This window comes from Paramormyrops kingsleyae, unplaced genomic scaffold (genome assembly GCF_048594095.1).
Source record: "Paramormyrops kingsleyae isolate MSU_618 unplaced genomic scaffold, PKINGS_0.4 ups29, whole genome shotgun sequence".
In the NCBI taxonomy this organism is placed as follows: domain Eukaryota; kingdom Metazoa; phylum Chordata; class Actinopteri; order Osteoglossiformes; family Mormyridae; genus Paramormyrops; species Paramormyrops kingsleyae.
In genome coordinates this window covers 1,489,895-1,510,827 of record NW_027325967.1, presented here as the reverse complement: position 1 = coordinate 1,510,827, position 20,933 = coordinate 1,489,895, and the positions used below count along the sequence as shown (strand labels likewise).

The following is a 20,933-nucleotide window of genomic DNA, read 5'->3' as shown; positions in this document are numbered from 1 at the left end:
CTGCAATTCACTAGCATGTAGCATGCAATTCACTCGACAGCCATGCATATCCAGTCAGTTTTTCTATATTTATAAATACTGTTCCTGCGGGCTGTCATAATAAATTGTTTCTGAAAGATTTCTTTATTTTTCATAGTGGCACAGAAGAACGGGCTTCACTCCACTGTAAAAACTGTGATTGGGGTTAATTATTATCTAATAGGAGAGTAATAGTAATTATTACTCAGTAAAAACGTGTATGTGTCGTTTTAATTAAATCTAAGCAAAATTCAACAATTTTGAGATGTTCAGTTATTTAAATTTACACACTTTCGTTTGGGATAAATTAAGCAATGGTTTGTTGAGTAGATTTAACAAAAAATGTATGAGTACCAAGAAAATTTAAGAAATCTAATAGATTTAACTGATGAAAGCATTTTCATTTTAATCATTGTACACTTCCGCCCATAATCCTTTGTGCCACGTGCAGGACACACACGCTTCATGAGTGGACGATCTCCATTTTGTAAGAGGTAAGATTTCTTAATTTGTTCAAATATAAGACACGGTTTAAACAATAACGTATATCGGTTTTGAGTAAAGGTTTTAAACAGTATGATACGTATGATACGTCAAAACAGCCACAGTCAGTTTTTCGAAGCTTTTGTCTCGATGCGGTGGTTTTCAGTTGTGGTTAATGAAGCTAAAGTGACTCAGTCCAGCGACATAACTGTTTTTTCGCGTCATGCTGTCGGAGCCCCGTGACTGTGGCGTTATTTTTGTGCCACTATTCTGAGCGCACGTAAAAAAGAATTTCAGGTGCAAGTGTTGCATTTTGAGGAGAAATTTATTTTGAGTGAAGAAAAGCTAAATTTGAGTGAACAAAATTCATTGCTGCGTGCAAAAAATGTATTTCACCGTTTGCTATTATCCATACACACACACACACACACAATAGCAGCTCCTCTCGCTCAGTTTTTGCATTTGCGCTTGCTCGCAATGTGTTGCTTATACGCTCTCAACATTTCTGCCCGTGCGCGCTCAACTCTTTCTGAACACTGTTATATTTGTGCCACAAAACCAGCCAATCAGCCCTACCCTCAAACGAGGCAGTGGCGAAGGAACGCAGAGTGGCGGAGTTTGAAATATTACTCTTTCTGGGTCACAAAATAAACTTTTAAGATATTTCCATGCGAGAATGTAGCTGTGTAAACTTCAAATATTTGCTTGATTTGTCAAGACATCGCATATTTGCATAAGTGTTCTAACGTTTTGTGTTTGTTTAGAGGCGTTAAGTCAGTGTCAGTGAGTTTATATTTACTGTTAAGAGTAAATATCTCACATGAAAATTTGTAGAATCATTATTAGAAAATAACAGTAAACATCCTTATATGTTTTGAAATGTGTTAATCTATTGGAATGACTGCATATCAAGTGCTCACATTTGCAATTTTGAAAAAAGGGGGAAGAATTATCCCCTTTTTAATCTAATAAAGAGTTTCCTTGTGTTATATAGGAACCTCACCTTTAAAAATTTTTGCATTAATTTAGACATGTCTTTAACAATCTGCGTGTGTTTGTGTAAGTTTTTTATTTTGGAGACTGCTATTAATGATAATGTTGCTTTCCTTTCAGGTAATGGAAGATCCCTCAACTTAAATTCACCTGATCGGTATGTAGACTGTGCATTATAAAGTAAGTTGTGATACCATGTTGTATTAACCCAGCAAACATGCCCATTTGGGCCCCGCATGGGCAGGTGTGGGTTTACTGTGGGCAAGTGTGGGCAGGGCAAACCCACACTAATCCCACGTGGGGCCTATGCGGGTTAGCCCATGCTGGGCCCGCAGCAGTTTTGCCCTTTGGGGCCCCAATGTGGGATTTCTGTGGGCATGCCCACAGTTGGGCTGGCCCACAGTAAACCCACACAGGCCCCCTTTGGGCAAGCCCATGCTGGGCCCAGCAGTTTTGCCCTTTGGGGCCCCCATGTGGGATTTCTGTGGGCAAGCCCACAGTTGGGCTTGCCCACAGAAAACCCGCACAGGCCCTCTGTGAGTAAGCCCATGGAGGGCCTGCAGCAGTTTTGTCTGACAGCCCCTTTCTAATTAGAACTGCACACAGTCACGTACCATAGCATTTAATAATTATTAGTGATTAATGAAATTAATTATTAATAATTCATTATTGTCAACAGCAACATCAATAATTATTATTGTTGTTGATGGTCATTATTAATTAATTGATGATGATGATGGTTATTATTATTATTATTATTATTAATAATGATAGTTTTTGTTATTATTATTATTATTATTATTATTATTATTATTATTATTATTATTATTATTATTGTCATCTAAAGCTGTGTGTCTCATTTTGGCTGTGGGTTAGAAAACAATCCCGTCATAGAGAGTGTTCTGGCCCTGCCATTTATTTTGTGTGGTCACTGGGGACACGTACATTCCCTTCCCTGTGCCCTAGCTTCTGCGATAGGCTCCGAACCCCCAGCGATCCTGAATAAGACACGCGGGTACAGAAGATGGATGGATGGATTGGGGACACGCGCTGGGCGTTTGAGTGCAGCGGGAAGCTCGCGATCTCGAGACAGGCGTTTCGAATCGGAAAGACCGTTAGGAGAGAAACGACAGCGACAGCGATCGCTAATTAAAACAATTATTGGTCATCCCTTGATAGGACGATTTAAAGGTACTCCCTGTGAGTAAAATGTTACATTAATATACATGTTTAGCCGCATTCAGTTTAACCGCATTTTGAGTTGTTGAAAACCACAATGAATGTTAAATTGCGGATCCGTTCTTGTCAGTTCAACGCGTATCCGCTTGATCGGCTAAATATAGGTTATACTTAAATATAAGGTAATGTAAAGTATTAAACGTTCCTTTATATATACACATCTATATTGATGCGCAGTGGTAATGATTTAGGCTACCTTAAGTATATATGTTCAGGTAAATTTTTTGAAGAAAGACACTTTCTAAAATTAAACGAAACTGTAATCATGCATCTCCGCACAAGCAGTAATTCGTCTCACCAGTAAATAGTTATGAATTTCTTTCACATTATCTTTTTATTTTTTATGTGTAGTGTTAGTCATACGTATAACATCTACATACAGTGGGGGGGGGGACACCGACAGGATTCATGGTGTTCATGTGTTTCTTTTAATGACAGCGCAGTCAATAATACAACTGAACTAAACATCAGAACATTTCTTTTTATTACTATTATCCACAAAATGTGCATCTTCAACACCCTGGGAGCGTTTAAAAACCGCAGATATTTTTGTCAGCTTTTCAAGTGGTTGACGCAACATATCTGACGCGCGCTCTCTGTCCGCTGGTGGGAGTGTGCTCACCTGTGTATGCGCGCAAGTGTTTGTGCGCGCGCATCGGGGCCGAACTCCGCCAGGCGCGATACAGAGAGCAGAGGAGAATTATAAACGCCCGACCGTATAGAGACAAAAATGACAAGCTGTTGTGTAAATAATATAAGGTTATTTAGTTTGTTTAATAAAAGGACAATGTTCTATAGGAAAGGTAACCTTAAATGACTTCGGTTGTGATCTGGCGCTATATAGAAAATAAAATTAAATAAAATTAACTTGACCTTCAAGGGGGTGCGCCCGCCCTAATATAATGGTGTGTGTGTGTGTATAGACTGGCAAAAAATGGCTATTATATATATATATACAGTAAAACTGGTCTAAGTCGCCGGCTTGTAACTCGTCAATGTGCACAAGTCGACGCTCAAGCAAAAGTACCGATTTTACCTAATGATGTTTCCTTTAAATTCCTTGTGTAAATCGCCGCTTGTAAGTCGTCAAATTCCCTTAGTCGTCACCTAAATCCCGGTCCCGAACAACACAAATGAATGGATTAAGTCAACACCCCAATCGCTGCATTCCTGCCGCCTGCTTCACACCGCCTGCTTGTCACCACGGCAATGTGGAAATGGGGAATCCCCACCTATCGCACTATATATTTATATTTACTAGTCGGCAAAACGGCGAAATAGACATAAGTAAGTGTATCTCGTCAATTCTCTAAGTCGTCACTTTTAAGCTGGTCCCGCGAGTGTCGACTTAGACCGGTTTTACTGTATATATATATATATATTTTTTTTTTTTCAGATTGTCTCCACTGGCTGAAGAGTAAGTATTACTCAGTATTACTCTGTCCATAATTAAAAATATTCTTTGTGAATGTCCTTTTATAATATCTATTATATTTTGTCTGTCAAAGTGTTAGTTTAGCTATTTGAAACCTATTCTAAAATCACCTCAGTATTTGCAGCAACCATCCAACATATTTTTGTCCTGTCTCTTTGTGCTTTTGAAGTTCTGCAGAAATTTGCTGTATGTTTTCTACTTTTTTGCCTCAATTCCTGTAGTGTGGTGTGGTGTGAGTTCAGTCACCAAATGGAGGCGTGTACAGAATATTGTTTATGAGCTCCAAACTCCACAAAAAAACGACCTCGAGCCCGACTTTGCTCATCCCAGTGAATCCCTTGGAGCAAATTATGAAGAAACAAGTGATATAGACATAACTTCTGATACCGTCTCAGTAACTGAAGACAACAACATCAACAGCAATGACTTTAAAAATCATGATGACAGATTCAGATTTAGTGGGGAAGATTGTTTCAGTGACAATCATGACAATTGTAATTTTGATGATTTGCCCAATGAACTGCGTCAGTGGGTGGTGGAGTCGGGAGTGACACAAAATGCAGCTGATAGCCTTCTTAAAATTTTAAACAAACACATTCCCACACTTCCAAAATGTTCAAGAACTTTAATCAAAACATCACATTCACATGAGGTGAAAACAATTGATGGTGGGGAATATGTCCATTTCGGCATATTGGAACATTTGCTCAAAAACAAAGAGGGACTGCTATCACAAACTGACAAAGTCATGATGCAGGTGAACATAGATGGGCTGCCATTATTCAAAAGTTCTCCAAAGCAGCTTTGGCCAATTTTAGGTAAATTCCCCTTTGAAAGGTACCCATTTGTTATAGGTGTTTTTTGTGGAAACAGCAAACCACGTGATCCCAATCAATATCTGCATGACTTTGTTGAGGAGGTTTTCACTCTGGAACAAGGATTCACTGTAGCTGAGAGGATGTTTCAGTTGTCCCTTGATTGCTTCATTTGTGATGCTCCAGCACGGGCATTCATAAAAATAACAAAAGGGCATGGAGGCTATAGTGGATGTGATCGTTGCATTCAGGAGGGCTCTTATGTGGGGCGTAAAATGGTTTTTCCAGAAACACATGCTAGTCGGAGAACAGATAAATCATTTGCAGAACTGCTTGATGAAAATCATCACAGAGGTCACTCAGTACCAAATAGATTAAATTTGGGTATGGTCTCACAATTTGTGCTGGACTATATGCATGTTGTTTGCCTTGGTGTCACAAGGAAGATGCTCAAATTTTGGATCAAAGGGCACCTGAAATACAGAATGGGCTCCAATAAGATCAATGCAATCTCAGAAAAACTTTTGGGGATGTCACAGTGCATACCTTGTGAGTTTGCACGAAGGCCAAGATCATTATCAAAAGTAGACCGCTGGAAAGCTACTGAGTTTAGGCAGTTTCTTCTGTACACTGGTCCACTGGCACTGAAAGAAGTCCTCCCAACTCCACTTTATATTAACTTCCTTACATTGTCTATAAGCATACATTTGATGCTTTCTCCTACCCTGTGCGCCCATTACTGTGATTACGCAGATAATCTATTGAAGTACTTCCTTAGACAATTCAGGATGTTGTATGGGGTTGAGGAGATGGTGTACAATGTTCACTGTTTGTGTCATCTGGCAGATGATGTCAGAAGGTTTGGACCATTAGACCATGTGTCCGCATTTCCTTTTGAAAACTTCTTGGGCCACCTTAAAAGAAAGGTCAGAAAGTCACAACACATTCTCCAGCAAATAACAAATGTTGTAGAGAGGCAGTATACTGAACAGAAGAAATCAAATTACCACCCAGATAAACTTGGTGGAAAGCACTCAAATGGACCAACAGTGCCACATCTTGCTTCAGCCACGCAATACAAGAGGGCCACAGTTCAAAATGCTGTCATAAAATGTAAGAGGGGAGACAACTGTGTGATGATTGGTGGACAACTTGGTTTGGTTGAAAATATCTTGTATGATACCACCACAGATGAAACTTTCATTCTTTTGAGATGGTTTTTAGATCTGGCCCCACTGTACACAGAACCAATTAATTCACAAGACATTGGTATCCACACTGTTTCTGAGCTTGACACAGAGGTCAAAGTGTACAAGCTTTCTGATGTTGAGAAAAAATATGTTCTGCTCCCGCTTGGATTTGGATGGGCAGCAACCCCATTGCTGCATTTGTATTAGAATCCTGTATTTAAGTATTGTATGTGTTTGTGTACCTGCCTGTTTTAATCCCTTGTTCAGGAAGTTTCAATACAATCATTTTAAGCATTTTACTTTTTTATGTTCAACAGTAGCTATTTATAGTGGTTTGTTATGATAGAGGTTATAAGTAAACCCTAGTAGGTTAGGCACCAAGTGAAGCAGCTGAACAGATTTTTATCAGTTCTTCCTTCGGCTCACTACGTTATTATTTAGTCTTTTTTGTTTTAAGCTGTCATAAGTGTCAGCATCTTTGTTAGTGAGCACTACAGTTTATGCTTTTGTTGGTTGTGTGTGTGATCTTTTTTTAAATCACAACCAAATGCCATGTTATTGTTTTCAGTTGTATTGTATGTTGGACTAATTATTTGAAAATAACTTGAAATTATTGAACAGACTGAGAAACAAATTACTACAATGTATACAGATTATATATAAGTATGCAATAAACATTTGAATTTTGTTTAAATTACTTTGTTTTAAAAATGTGTTGGTTTTTTAAACTGTTTTCATTGTCATTGTTAAAGTTATTGCATTTCCTTTTTAGAGATATTACAGTGGATGATCAGAAGTTATTCTACTTTTAAATGTTCATCTTTTTAAATGTACAATATAAAATAATCATTAATAACGTCTTTTCTTCATTACATAAGATGAACTCACCATTTTTCCATGTCGTGGATTTCTTGGGACGGGGAGAGGTGGAAGTTGTAAGCAGTATGTGGATGGCTGGAGAGGACACTTGCTATTGGCCTCCATATAAATTCCCCAATTATATAAAGCGAGCTCAGATGCAGCATGAAAAACCAGGAGCTGACTGGGAAATATATAAAGTACGCTCACTCTTCAAAACATGTAAGTAATTTTGATAATGTTGTTGTTATATTTGAGGTGCACTCACTGCAGCAGTACCCTTTGGAAATAGTGCCAGTGCTATTTCTTCCAAGCCCAGTTTGTACCCCTACCATAACTTATAGGCTGATTGGGCAATAGGTACATGAAGTTGCGTCAGGGTACCGAGGATTAATCTGTAGTTCGATAGAGGGCAGAGCTTGCACAAAAGAGGGTCCCTGTGTTTAACATTTGCATTTACATTTATTGCATTTAGCAGACACCCTCAGCCATAGACATAAGTGCTTAGAAGTCTCAACTCACAACAGAGGCCCCTGATCATACATTGTGAGTGGTATTTGTTCCAAATCACAGAGCAATTGTTAGTGTACACAGTCAAGAGGTCCACAAACAGCTAATCACTGTAGTTCATGAATGACAGATGTGTTTTATGATCTATTGTGACCATTAGCTAAAAGTTTAACAAAATTACATATCTTTTAAAATTTAGTCTAGAACAAATTTCATACTGCTCCACCTTAGAATGTCTAAGACAGGGGTCATGTTGGTGACCCCTGGTCTAAGAGTGCCTAAAGAATTGTCATTTGTAAAAACATGACAACAGAAGTTCATCATGGTTGTGCCAATCAAAACATCCCTGAAAACTGCAATTTTTGTCTTCTATAGTAGACAAAAAAGTTGTCTCTGCCTTTTTAGCCTTCTTTCGGGCCTTCATATAATCATATGAAGGCCCGAAAGAAGGCTAAAAAGGCAGAGACAACTTCTTGTCTCAATTCTGACAGTGACAGAATACTAGGGAAGTCTAATCGAATAAGGCAGTGAGTCTCTGTTTTTGCATTGATTATTTGGTAACGCTTTACATTAACTGAATCTTCATAATGCCTTTATAATCCATTCATAGAACATTCAGTGCACATTCATAATGCATTCATAAGCAGCATCTAAGTATTCCGTAACACCCTAACAAATCTTATTTTGTAACAAGTTGATTTTCATTTCCACCAGACCAAACTCACGGTACTCAGAGTACCAGTCTTCTGAAGAAGAAAATATTATCAAACCTCGGAGGCGTGCTGTACCCATTCCACCATCCCCCCCAGTCCCACCATCTCCACCAACCCCACCAACTCCACCTGCCCCACCAACTCCACAAGCCTCTTCAATGGTCAGCTTATCAAGAAGGCCTACAGTTACTCGTAAGTAGTGATGGCCAAAACGACGCTTCATGAACCATATGCAGTATGGTTTGCTTTGGGGTATGCTTTGAGCCCTTTTTTGAACAGAGCACCACCTAAAACACATAGAGCCTACAAACAACTTTTCACATTTCAGGAGTAAATGCCATGCTTGCTATGCTTACTATTGTGATAGCACCATGAGCTTCTATATATAAAGTTATCACTTACTGTGTCAACAGCAACTGAACTGCACATAATAAGTCAGCTGGAACATCTTAAAGAAGAGGTGGCTGTTGTCAAGCAGCTGTTGTTATCGCTGACAAATTGCACCTCTCCAGCTGCAGTCCTGCCAGAGGGCATATGTTTTCCACTGAACAACTTGCAGGACCTAGAAATGGTGGAAAATAGGCTTAAGGAGGAGGCCTGCTACAGGGAAATGGTACATTTGGTTTTCTCAGATGCCATGTTCCATCACAAGTTTATTACATTTTCCATTACAGTTTGTTGCTGTCTTGTGAATACACTAATATATTATTACATCAATTTAGGTAAAGTATCTGGCAACAATTGGGGGTCCCAACCCATCTTCCAACACAAGACGCATCCTTTTGCGCATGCTAACCACCCCACTGGCCCTGCAGTTGTGCTGGCGGGGCTCTGGCCAGAAGGTGGCCTTTGGGGAGATGCTGGTCTGCAGAGCAGTCATAGGTACAGTATATAATGTTCATATGCAATTAGACCCTAAGAAGGAGAACAAAATCAAATCTTGAATTTAATTGTAAAGCCCAAATTACAGAATATTTTGTGACTAGGAAATACAGCATACAAGTTTTGTGTTTCAGATTACACTAGAAAATAAAGGCATGATGGTATTTCATAAAGAGATCAGCCTGGCAAGTTAACTTAAGATCAAGTTAAAATTTGAGTTCTGCTCCAAAGCTATTTTAAAGGCTCCACCTGTGACTTAACTAGACTAGACCTTTTGCAACTGACATTTTAGCTTACCCTAAAGCAGAGGTCACCAACTCCGGTCCTGGAAGGCTACTATCCAGTAAGTTTTCTACCCTACCTGGCTTCTGATGAGCTACACTAGTTCTCAGGTAAATACCAGGAGCAGGTGTGGCTCATCAGAAGTCAGGTAGGATAGAAAACTTACTGGATAGTAGCCTTCCAGGACCAGAGTTGGTGACCCCTGCCCTAAAGCCCTTTTCATCCATTCATCCAAAAAGTTGGAGTCATCCAAACTATGGAACCAGATTATCTAAACTCAGGAACTAAACTAGGAGCTAAAAGTTTCTTTTACATATTCCTGTTTCTGGAATCTGAAGTAGGGTAGGCAAATTACAAAAACAAAAAGTTTTTACAAATGAGGATGTACTGTTCTCCCTACATGTTTTATACTCCTAGTACGTAATTAACGTAGTCAGTCAGCTCCAGCCAAACTCGAATTTCACGACCCAGGAATTGAGCGTCTTGCTCCTTTATTAACAATGCTGCATGACGGGTGAAATTTTACGAGTAAAACTGTAACACAGAAAAAAGAAAGAAAAGTTTTTTTTAGTTTTCGCATTAAAGCCAGTAAATAACTACAGTAGTATAAAGTTAAAATAAAGTGCTGACACTAAATATTCATAAACACGATTATGATGCCAATGTGGTTGTCAATTAACATAAAACGTTTTACAAGTTAGCGCTATCACAACCGTTTAGTTACCTTCTATGCTAATAATCACAAATCGATCGAAACCATACATAAGAAACACATTCAGATCATTTACACATTATCATTCTAAGTAACAATAACCAAAACTTACAGTCATTGCTTTCGAAAGCGCTGGAAAAGTTTAAGATAAAGACAAACTTTCTAACAAGCACATCCCTGCCGCGCTTCACTCCAGGTTGCTTAAGGGCTAAGCTTATGCATCCCAGAACGCATTGCATGTCCAACCACCCCCCCGTCAAAATGAAAGTCGCGCAAACAAGATCAAGTTGTATTGCTTTTAAACCTCAACAAAACATGAACTCCCATGAATTACCGCTAACTTTATAATTCAAGTTACCAAAAATCATCACAACACTTTTGAATCCGAGGGCAGAACAGAGGAAAAACACTGACTCACCATGTTATTTATAAATTATTTCACTCATTCACTCACAGGGCTCTCAGGGTTGTTCTCTAGCTCAATCAACTGCAGCTGTCTCTCTCTCAACAACAAAGCCCTGGGAAACTACCTAACAGTAGGGAAAACACAAGTATATACTTTGCACTTGGACAACCTCTTTTTTTTCTTTTTTTACATTAGCATTTCAGGTGTTCTTTTTTGTCAATTAGATGCTGTGACAAAAAGTAACCGGGCCACAGCCTCAGAGGCCGAATCTTCCATTAAAACATGGCTGCGGAATGCTAGAGACCGGGATGGAGGAAGGAGCAAAAGGACACTGAGAGGATTAATTTAATATAGATTATGTATGTATGTAATGTTATGTGCTCATTGTTATGTTTAATAAAAAAATATTTTGTACTCAATCCACATACTCAGTTTTGTATTCAATTTTCAATGTTTACTTCTTTTAACTTATGTGAACAGATGTGTTTGAAACATATTACTTGTAGTTTATTACTGCTACTATCAATAAGTGCAAATATTCTGCATACACTTTAATAATAATGTTCTGGTATACTGCCAGTATAGGACCAAACTAATTTTGTTATTTCTTAAAGACCCACAGAGCATGCCCAAGGGGACACTGGAGCACTGTGGCTTCATAGCTTTCCTCCCTCCCAATGTCTCCACAGTAGGCCCACAGTATGCCCAATGTACGTGTCCGCAGTACAACCCACATGTGTCCAGTGTGCCCTCAGTTTGCCCACAGTATGCCCAATGTGTCCGCCGTACAACCCACTTGTGTCCAGTGTGCCCACAGTTCACCCACAGTATGCCCAATGTGCCTACAGTACACCCCACAGTGTGCCCACAGTATGCCCACAGGGGAGCATCCAGCAGGCCAAAAAATGCAGGGCATGTACGTGTAGGCTGGCCCAAAGTGTGGGCATAGTGTGGGCCCACAATGGGCTCCAATGAGGCCCACTTTGCTTAGTGTGGGCAGCCCACAATGGCCCCACAAGGGCCCCACAGTGTGAGGCCCACACGTGCCCCGCATTTCACGCCGGTAATGGGGCCCACAGCGGGCTGCCCGCAGTGGCCCCACACGGGCCCCAAAGGGGCATGTTTGCTGGGAAATTAAACTAATGGTTTTGAAATTGAAGCAGCAGAAAATTATCAAGTTGACCCCACTTAATCTAACGTATTTGTTTTTGTAAAAATAATAAATAGAAAATAATTGCTTATTATTTGTAGGATTTTTTTTCTTCTTCTCTATAATCTCAACATCAAATGTGTATAGATACCCATGCTCTTACATTTGTCATGAAAAACTATTTAGATTCTTACATATATATTTTTCCATCACTTTAGGACCTGGCAAATGGGATGGCAGTGTAAGATATGCAAATCTTTTTCTACTACAAAGGGGAATCTACTACGTCATTACAGATTACAACACGCAACATTTGGTCGTGGACAGCACCAGCCATGTCTGTATGGCAGTTGTCCTTGCACATTTAAAACACAAGGAGCCCTTCGCACACATTTGTCCAGATACCATGCTGCTGAAGAGAGTCCAAGGCCTGGAGTGATCACTGCATTTAAGTGTTTGGCTTGCACTGCTTTTTGCTCTACTCAGAAGGACTATTTTCAACATATAGGAAATCACTTGAAGAGACACGAAACTGTATTTTGCGTTTTTAATGGATGTGACTTTCGCACAAATATATACAATACATTTCTAAAGCACAAAGGCAGGAGACATACATGTTGCTCCTTAACTGATTTTAAGAAAGAAGTCTTGGAAAGTCATCCTAGTCAGAACACTGACCATTCTGATGTCCCTGAACTCAACAGTGATGAATGCTCTAGTGATGTTGATCCAGAAAGTGCATCTTGTACTGTTCTTCAAGGACTGGGCTTACTTCTACTCAAGTTAGAAAGCACTTATAATGTTTCAGTGAGGTGCATTGATGCTTTGGTTGAAGATCTGTTCTATATTTCTTCTTCAGCATCTGTAGAGGCAGTTAAAAATATAATTGATTCAGCACTGAAATCTAACAAATGCACAGTTGACCACACTATCATAAAGGACTTGGCTGAACAGTTGTGCCGCTCTCATCCCATTAGCAGAGCTCTTGGAGCAGGCGGGCCACTTGGTTCAGCTTTTAAGAGAAATAAGTATTTTAAGGAGCATTTCCAGTTTGTGGATCCTATTGAATATATTCTTGATGCTGAACAAAAAAAGAGCTTTCAATATGTACCAGTTCTAAAGACTTTGCAAGAAGTACTGAAGAACAAAGATATTGCAGTGGAAGCCTTTTCGAGGTGCTCAAGTAGCACTGGGCATTTTAAGTCCATTTTTGATGGTAGGTGTTTTAAGGACAATGACTTCTATGCTGTAGAAGAAACAAGACTCTCAATAATAATTTATGTTGATGATTTTGAGGTGTGTAACCCATTAGGAACCTCTCGAAAAAAACATAAAATAACTGCAGTTTATTGGGTTTTGGCCAATTTGCCATTGAGATTACAGTCTGCCTTAACATCAATACAACTAGCTTTACTTTGCAAATCTGTTGATGTGAAACAGTTTGAATACAAAGTAGTATTGGATCCACTTTTGAAAGATCTTGTCACTCTTGAACAGGAGGGGGTTTTTATTTCATGTTTAGGGAGAAATATTAAAGGCGCCCTACACTGTGTTGTAGCCGATAACCTTGGTGCTCATGCAATTAGTGGACTTGTTGAAAGTTTTAACGGGCCATATGTTTGTAGATTCTGCCTTGGACATTCTTCAGAGTACCAGACATATGAAGTACGGTCTGGGGTCTTCCCACTTCGAAAAAAGGATGACTATGTTTTACACGTGCAAGCTGTCAAAGAAAATCCAAATTTAGTGCCTCATTTTGGCTTAAAGCGGTCATGTCCATTAACTGATCAACTTAATAATTTTCACTTTGTGTCTGGATACCCACCAGATGTCCTTCATGACCTTTTTGAGGGAATAGTGCCAAGAGAGTTAGCATTGTGTTTTCAAGTGTTTTTGAAGAAGCACTACTTCAGTTTGACTGAACTGAATAATATAATCACACGTTTTCCATATAAGGGCTCAGACAAATTGAACAGTCCACAAGCAATCCCTTCAAATTTTGCTGGTCGCAAAACTATAGGAGGAAATGCTCATGAAAACTGGGCCCTAATACGTTTGTTACCTCTCCTTGTTGGTTTACGTGTACCTGAAGATGATCCTGTTTGGCAACTTCTTCTGACTTTGAAGGACATTGTTGAGTTAGTGGTTGCCCCTGTTCACACAACACAAAGTATTGCCTACCTTGAATTTAAAATATCTGAACATCGTATCAGATATTTGGAAGTTTTTCCTGATCAAAGGCTCACACCAAAACACCATTTTTTGGAGCACTACCCTGCTTTAATAGAAAAATATGGGCCATTGGTTGGAGTATGGACAATGCGCTTTGAGGCAAAACACAGATTTTTCAAGCAAGTTGTGAGACACACTAACAATTTCAAAAATGTGTTGCTGACCCTTTCTACAAGGCATCAAATGATGATGACATACCACATGCAATCAAAAGAGGTGAAACCTGCCCTGCTTGTCACAAAAATATCCAGAATGCCTGTAGATGTGCTGCATCCAGACATACAGGCAGATTTAAGAGCAAGATCACCATCTCTGACTTGTGTGCAGCTTGCCACCACTGTCACCTACAGTGGAACAAGATACACTGCTGGGATGATCCTGTCTAATGGTTCAACATGTGGACTACCAGACTTTGCTGAGATAATACAGATAGTCGTTTTGGACAATTGTGTATATTTCATTGTGAAGTTACTTGCTGCATGGTATGTAGAGCATCTGAGATCTTTTCAACTGGAGGACACTGGCAAGATCAGTCTTTTGGAGCAGCAGAAACTTGGTGACATGTGGCCCTTGGCTTCTTACAATGTGGGAAGAAAACGCTTGGTAACCCTGAAACGTTACATCTGCTGTGAATAATAGGTAAAAAAAAAACCAAAACGACAACAACAAAAACTTGATAACATGTACATCTCCCAAGTATTTGTTTTTTGCAACATTTGGTGTGTTGAAGTGTGCTTTTTGTTTTATAGTTTTATATCTCTACTATTGTATAAATGAAAAGTAATAACTAATTTTATTTAATTGAAGGGAAATTTAACTCTGCCCATTTACATTTTATTCTAGGTTGAACGAGATGGAGGCAAAGCTTCGTGTAATTATTGATGACCAAATCGAGAAGTTGGTTCTTCCATCAGGGATCCCACCAACATTGGAGGAGCTGCAGAGTGTTGTGAAGGATACTTTTGGGATTTCAAATGACTTCAGTCTTCAGTATTTTGACCCAGAATTTCAGGACTACTTCACTCTTCACAGAGCTGACCAGATAAAAGACAAAGACACTGTGAAGGTTGTTGGCATCACCCCGGTCATCCTAAGCTTGACTCCGGTTGATGACAGTTTTGGCAGCCCCTCTGGCCAACTGTCTGACTATGAGTCCTCATATGCTGAGTCAATTGTATCCAATGCAGACTCTGCTGCAACCACTTCTTCTCAGGACACCATTATTCTCAAAAGGCAGAAAACCACAGAACGTTGTGAGCCCTGGCCAAAACAGTTTCCCATTCCACAGTTTGCATATGAAACTGAGATGTACCTGGAAAGAGCCAATGAGGAGTATAAAAAGAATGGAAATCTTCTGCCCACCTCCAAAGTAAAGACTGATATTTTTGAGAAGTTGGCTGAAACTGTATTTACATTTACAGCCTATCCTTCAAGTGCACAGGTTAGTTATGTTGCTGAGGCACTTGTGACAAAATACCCTTGTCTCAAGGAACCTGGCTCTTTCTCAGGTTATTATGGTTGGCAACAAAGCATCAAATACAAGATGGCCAATTATCGTACAAAACTTAGAGGGTTTGGTGTTCCTGAGTTGACATGCAATGCCATGAAACACAAGAGTCCAGGTGACCAGAAGTCTGCAAATAAAGTGAAAAAGCCTCGGAAAGCAGAGGTAAATTACCTTCCGCCATATCCAGCAGGTGAAGATGAGGACAGTCAAGAAGAAGAGAGAATTCAGTTGCTTACTGAAGTCAAGAAAAGAGACAACAACAAAGTGATAAAAGAAAAAATGGCTAAAACATTTGCACATAGACGACATGAAATTGTCAACCTGTCCCCCAGCATTGAAGACATCAAAGCCAGATGGCCAGCTTTGTTTGAGGCATCTCATGTGAGTTCCAAATTCATTTTGGGTAGGCTTTTGGGTTTTTTTAATGTAATCTTTCAAGCTTCAAATAATTTGAGGCTTTATCGTGTTTTATTTGTCATTCAGCTGCAGGATGAGTTCTACAGGATCACCCTGGTACACCTTGAACCCAAATTCATGTCCATGCTGGATGAGTACACTCCCAAACTGTTGGCCCTTTTCCATTCCAAGGGGGGAGCCATGGGATTGAAGTTGCAGGCTATCATAGCCAAGGTATTTTCCACAGACATTTCAGCTTGTAATTTTATTTAAAGAATTATTTTGTCAAATTTCAAGAGTCATTTGCATGGTGCATAGCTCCACTAACTTGTTTGCATGTTTTTGTCAGTGCAAGAGGACGTCACTGATATAATTAACAACACAATTATGGGTTTCATGTTTTAATTGTATTTTAAATACATGTCTGTTCTTAGTAAAAAAAAAACCCAAAAAACCCCACAAGTACAGGTATTGCTGGGGTTTTGTTTTTTCCCAAGAAGGAAAAACCCTTTCTGACAATCATAAACTAAATTAAATAAAAAACTAAATGACTAAATTAAATTAATTTACTAAAACGACACATTTAAAGATTGAAGCATACAACTTGTTGAAGCATACAACTTGGAATTGTCTTTACCTATATAATGTTGACAATACCGTTTTGTTGACTGTCAGCACCCAGGCATGTGCATTAACATCAGCTACTTATCCCACATAATGTTCCATGTGATGATAATTTGATATTTAACAGTTTTTTTTAATACTGCCAATTCTCACAGTTTTGTCTTAATAAATGGTCACTTATCTGATGGTAATTTTTGGAATTCTTGCTCATTTTCAGTCACCAAGCAATCCTAGCAATAACATAACCAGAAATCTGGTTATTCAGTGCTTGATGGTGTACCTTGGGGAGTCCATTGATCAACTGATCAAAGAGTACAGTGTAAGTGTTGAAGTAGAAACATTATTCTGTTTTTGTTATTCATATGTGTTTGTGTATGTGTTTGTCAATTTTCAAATAATTTGAGATATTATCATGTTTTATTTGTCATTCAGCTACAGGATGTGTCCAGGAAATACAATTGTGTATATAATGTAGTTGCAGTTTGTCAGGACTAAAGACTGGCTAATATGACATGGTGAACAAGTCCTGTGGTTAAAGAATGCCTGCCTGTTGCTTAAAACATTGTGTTGTATGCCGAATGTTTCTTGCCCATAGACTACATGTTGCTATACTGTTCCTTTATAATATTCAAGTGTGCAATTACAGTCAGAAAAACCCATGTGTTTGTTGTTTCAGGATGCTGATGAGGACAGTGTGTCACAAGATCTTTCTGAACAGAGGATGAAAATCTACAAAATCAAGGCTGTTGGATCTGAGGAGGATGACATTGGCATTGTGCTGGAGGGTGTGAGAGTTATGCCTGAGAGAGATGGAGAATACCGCTTTTGTCAAAGTGACAGGTTGGGTCAAAGGTCACAAAGGTCAAATAAATCAAAAAGTGACAGGTCCGGGCTGCAAGCCAGGTGACGTCATGAGCTAGTGCGAGGTGGCAATTTTTTTTGGCTGTGAGCGAGTTGAGCGTTGGGATAGGGGTTTATTTGTATATAGTTTATTTATTTATTATAATTATTATAATTTAATTATTTATTATTTAATTATTTATTATTTAATTATTATTTATTTTTATTTGAGTAGAGTGAATTGTGTGCTTATGAGTGTGGTTTTTTGTGGGAATAGCCCCGTGCTACGAGGGTGCCGAGCAGGGGGACTGAGCAGGGGGGTTGGTGCGTTAAGGTCTCAAACACTGGGTCTGAGTGGGGTGGGTTACCTGATGGAGTGTGAGCGTACGCTGTACCGTGGTAAGGTCCCGGGCTTTGGAGAATCCGTGGAAAAGGGCTCGGAGAGAGCGATGCTGTGTCTGCTGCGGTACCGTGGTAAGGTCCCGTGGCTTTGGATAATCCGCAAAGGACTCGGAGAGAGCGATGCCGGAGAGCTGAGAGTTGTGCTGCGCGAGACTGAAAGAAACCCTGTGAGAATGAACAAGTTGGAGCTAAGAATGAGAGGAGGAGTTGGGTCTGACGCTATCCTCCTCCAATGAACGCTTAGCGGCAGTTTGAGTGTGTGTGTGTGTGTGTGTGTGCGTGAAAGCCGACACTCCCCTGCAGCAGTAGCAGTTTGGCCTTGTGTGGTAGAAAAACTTGTGTTTTTCCTCATGCAACCTATGTACATCCCGATAGGTCAAATCCCGGTCAAACTGTAATTTGGGTCACACATCAAGTTGGACATTTTGTATTCCAGTAAATCTTGTTTGAAATTGTGTCTTTTGCCCCCCCGAGGGCCACACATCAAGTTTGACATTTTGTATTTCAGTAAATCTTGTTTGAAGTTTTGTCTTTTCCCCCGACTCCCCCCATACCGTCTGTGTAGTTAAAACGTACATCGAAATAGACATCAGATAAAACTTGACAGGACGTATATTTCTCCTTAAAGAATCCTAATAAGTAACCAACCGCAGATATTTTTAGTATGCCGAGCAGGGATTCCCTCCTTTGGTAGACACAAGTACCCAGTATCATCAAGGCCTTGCCCTACTGGAAAGAGAAAACTACACGGGACCTGCATAGAGTAAGTATATTATTTCTTTTACGCGTGTTTTATGATAAACACCATACAATAAAATAACTTAAAATAATTATTTTATTTTTAGAGATTCAGCTATTTTGGGTTTGTTTTTTTTTTTCTCTACGGGAGACGCTGCGGATAGAAAACTCCATATAGTGAGTATATTATTTCTTTTATACGTATAATAAAAACGCTATTCATTAAAAATAACTTATTCTAAAACAAAATAACTTAAAATAATTATTTTATTTTTAGAGATTCAGCTATTTTTTGTTTGTTTTTTTTCTCTACGGGAGACGGTGCGGATAGAAAACTCCATATAGTGAGTATATTATTTCTTTTATACGTATAATAAAAACGCTATTCATTAAAAATAACTTATTCTAATAATAGGTATTCTCTGTTTTTTCTATGTACAAGAGAGACGGGGCGGACCGGTCAAGAGAAAATCTACGCAAGACCTGAATCAGCAGTTATGGACGGAGCAACACCCCTTCCTATACCCGAAGCGTTATTAAATGAAACAGACAACAACAAAAACGCTAATAATGAAAATGATGCGGTTTACTTTGCTCAACACGACTCGCCACCCGCGGCGTCTGGTGACGCGACGGCCCAAGAGCCCTGTTTGCTACCATCCTTAGAGACATTATTAATAACCTTCCTGTGCTGATAGGGTCGGCACCGACCCATTTTTAAGTTTAACATGCATAAAAGCACCACATATATTTGTGCATACTCTTAAAACAAAAGGCTCCATATTGAACCTTTTAGCTTGGTACATATATGACACTCCTTGGACATTCTCAATTAAAAGACATGGCACCTTTTTGAAGGCAATGGTTATATTTCCTCTGGTTAGAACCCCTATAGTTCTATATAGCACACCCAAGAACCTTTTTTTCGAAATATATACTGCATCAAAGCTTTTTGACTTTGTCAGGAATCTCTATTTAAACTAAATAAATTAAAACAAAATCAAGGTAAGGCATCCCCACACATGTAAGGTAAGATAAGACCAGTTCAGTTTATTTATATAATTCTCTAGAGGTTTATTTTATCATTATTTTTTATTGAAAACGAGAGGAATGCTGTCAAAAAAAAAGGTCCAGAAAGCCACACCAAAAATATTAAAACCAATCTTTTCATGGATAAGGAAGCATAACAAGGTAACCAAGAAGTAAGAAACAAATTGGATGATAAATAATTGTTTTGAGGGTATCTTATGGCTGATGTAAGACACGTGCTGCTTGACACCGACCCGTCTAACATAAGAGACAGGAACAGAAAGCTAACATAGGCCGAAGGTTAAGCGTGTTAAATGAAAGGCAGCGGGATAATTCCCCATAATGCCGCACTATAACAAAATCAAACGCGACGTGAAAACGTTTAATAGACCTCAATAAAAATGTCAGGGACGTCTACGACAAACGCAGATTGTTGCCTAGTGGGGAAACTGCCTTTTGGATACCGAAATGTAAAACTAGCAGCATCGCAAAAGGGTGTTGTAAGTCTTTAAAAATATTTCATCGAATGAATTTGTTAATGTAACATGAAAGTTTTTTCAAAGTAAGATGTACAGATGTCTTAAAATGTAACATATAAAAGTTTTTTCAAAGTAAGATGTACAGATATTTTAAAATGTAATATGAAAGCTTTTCAAAGTAAGACGTACAGATGTTTTAAAATGTTCGGGTGTTTTATTTTCTAGACGCGTTGTACAAAAACGTTTTGTTACGTGTATGCAGCGCAAGCGTGTTTGTACAAAGTTATATGCATTCATTTTGCGAATCGGTTTTGAAATCTAATATATGAACGTGGCTTTTATTTTACAAAAACAAAGTTGCAAAAAATTTGTAGGCTCTTTATCAAAGCAGATTTTGTTAACATAACATGAAGTTTTTTTTATTTTCAAAGTTGCACAATGGTTTTAAAATGTAACATGTATACGTGTGTTTTATTTTTCAAACTTGTACAAAAATGTTTGAGTACATTTATCAAATGAGTTTTAAAATGTAACATGTACAGGTGTTTTATTATTCAAAATAAAAGTTGTACATACATTTTGTTATATGTATGCAGCACGGTCATGTTTTTAAAATGTGCTAATATTTGCGGGATGGTGGGAATAAAGTGTATTTAAAGGGGTACCTCTCGTGGAATCTACCAATCTTTAGCAGCTTTTGAAACCTGAGCCAGACGGGGACTGGGGTGTTTAACCGTGAGACTCGACACCGAGCTACGCATTAGATCCTTACTTCAGCAATGGTCCCCATGTACCCAGTGTAGGGTCAGGTCCATCGCAAGAGAATGTCTCCGCCGTGAAAGAACGATCCGCCAGCATTTTGTGTATCAACGAATCTGTAACCATTCTTTCCATTCATTATATGCTGAGTTTTCCAAAATTGTTTTTTAGCTGAAGCATCAAAAGCTGTAACTTCGAGTGCACCTGGTTTAATAGCATTTTATTTATAACAGTAGGAGCT

At 38.9% G+C, this 20,933-nt stretch overlaps 2 protein-coding genes across 14 annotated transcripts; both read left to right on the top strand.

The window, feature by feature from the left end:
• Window positions 1–463: 463 nt before the first annotated feature.
• LOC140583994 (uncharacterized) lies at window positions 464–20,520 on the top strand. Of its 13 annotated transcripts, none has more exons than XM_072707920.1 (10): window positions 464–512; window positions 1,615–1,651; window positions 11,905–11,927; window positions 14,762–15,806; window positions 15,909–16,055; window positions 16,663–16,764; window positions 17,122–18,450; window positions 18,577–18,602; window positions 18,744–18,769; window positions 18,868–20,520. In XM_072707920.1, exons 3-7 carry the CDS (start codon window positions 11,920–11,922, stop codon window positions 17,350–17,352), a joined length of 1,533 nt encoding a protein of 510 aa, XP_072564021.1. In that variant the 5' UTR covers window positions 464–512; window positions 1,615–1,651; window positions 11,905–11,919; the 3' UTR covers window positions 17,353–18,450; window positions 18,577–18,602; window positions 18,744–18,769; window positions 18,868–20,520. The 13 variants fall into 13 exon arrangements, with proteins under 13 accessions (XP_072564021.1, XP_072564019.1, XP_072564020.1 ...); XM_072707918.1 differs by having other exon boundaries at window positions 18,703–18,769; XM_072707919.1 differs by having other exon boundaries at window positions 18,533–18,602.
• LOC140583992 (uncharacterized) lies at window positions 7,974–10,955 on the top strand. Its single transcript, XM_072707904.1, has 5 exons — window positions 7,974–8,068; window positions 8,256–8,446; window positions 8,668–8,867; window positions 8,977–9,136; window positions 10,761–10,955. The coding sequence occupies exons 1-5, from the start codon at window positions 7,974–7,976 to the stop codon at window positions 10,883–10,885; spliced, it is 771 nt and encodes a 256-aa protein (XP_072564005.1). The 3' UTR covers window positions 10,886–10,955.
• Window positions 20,521–20,933: the final 413 nt, after the last annotated feature.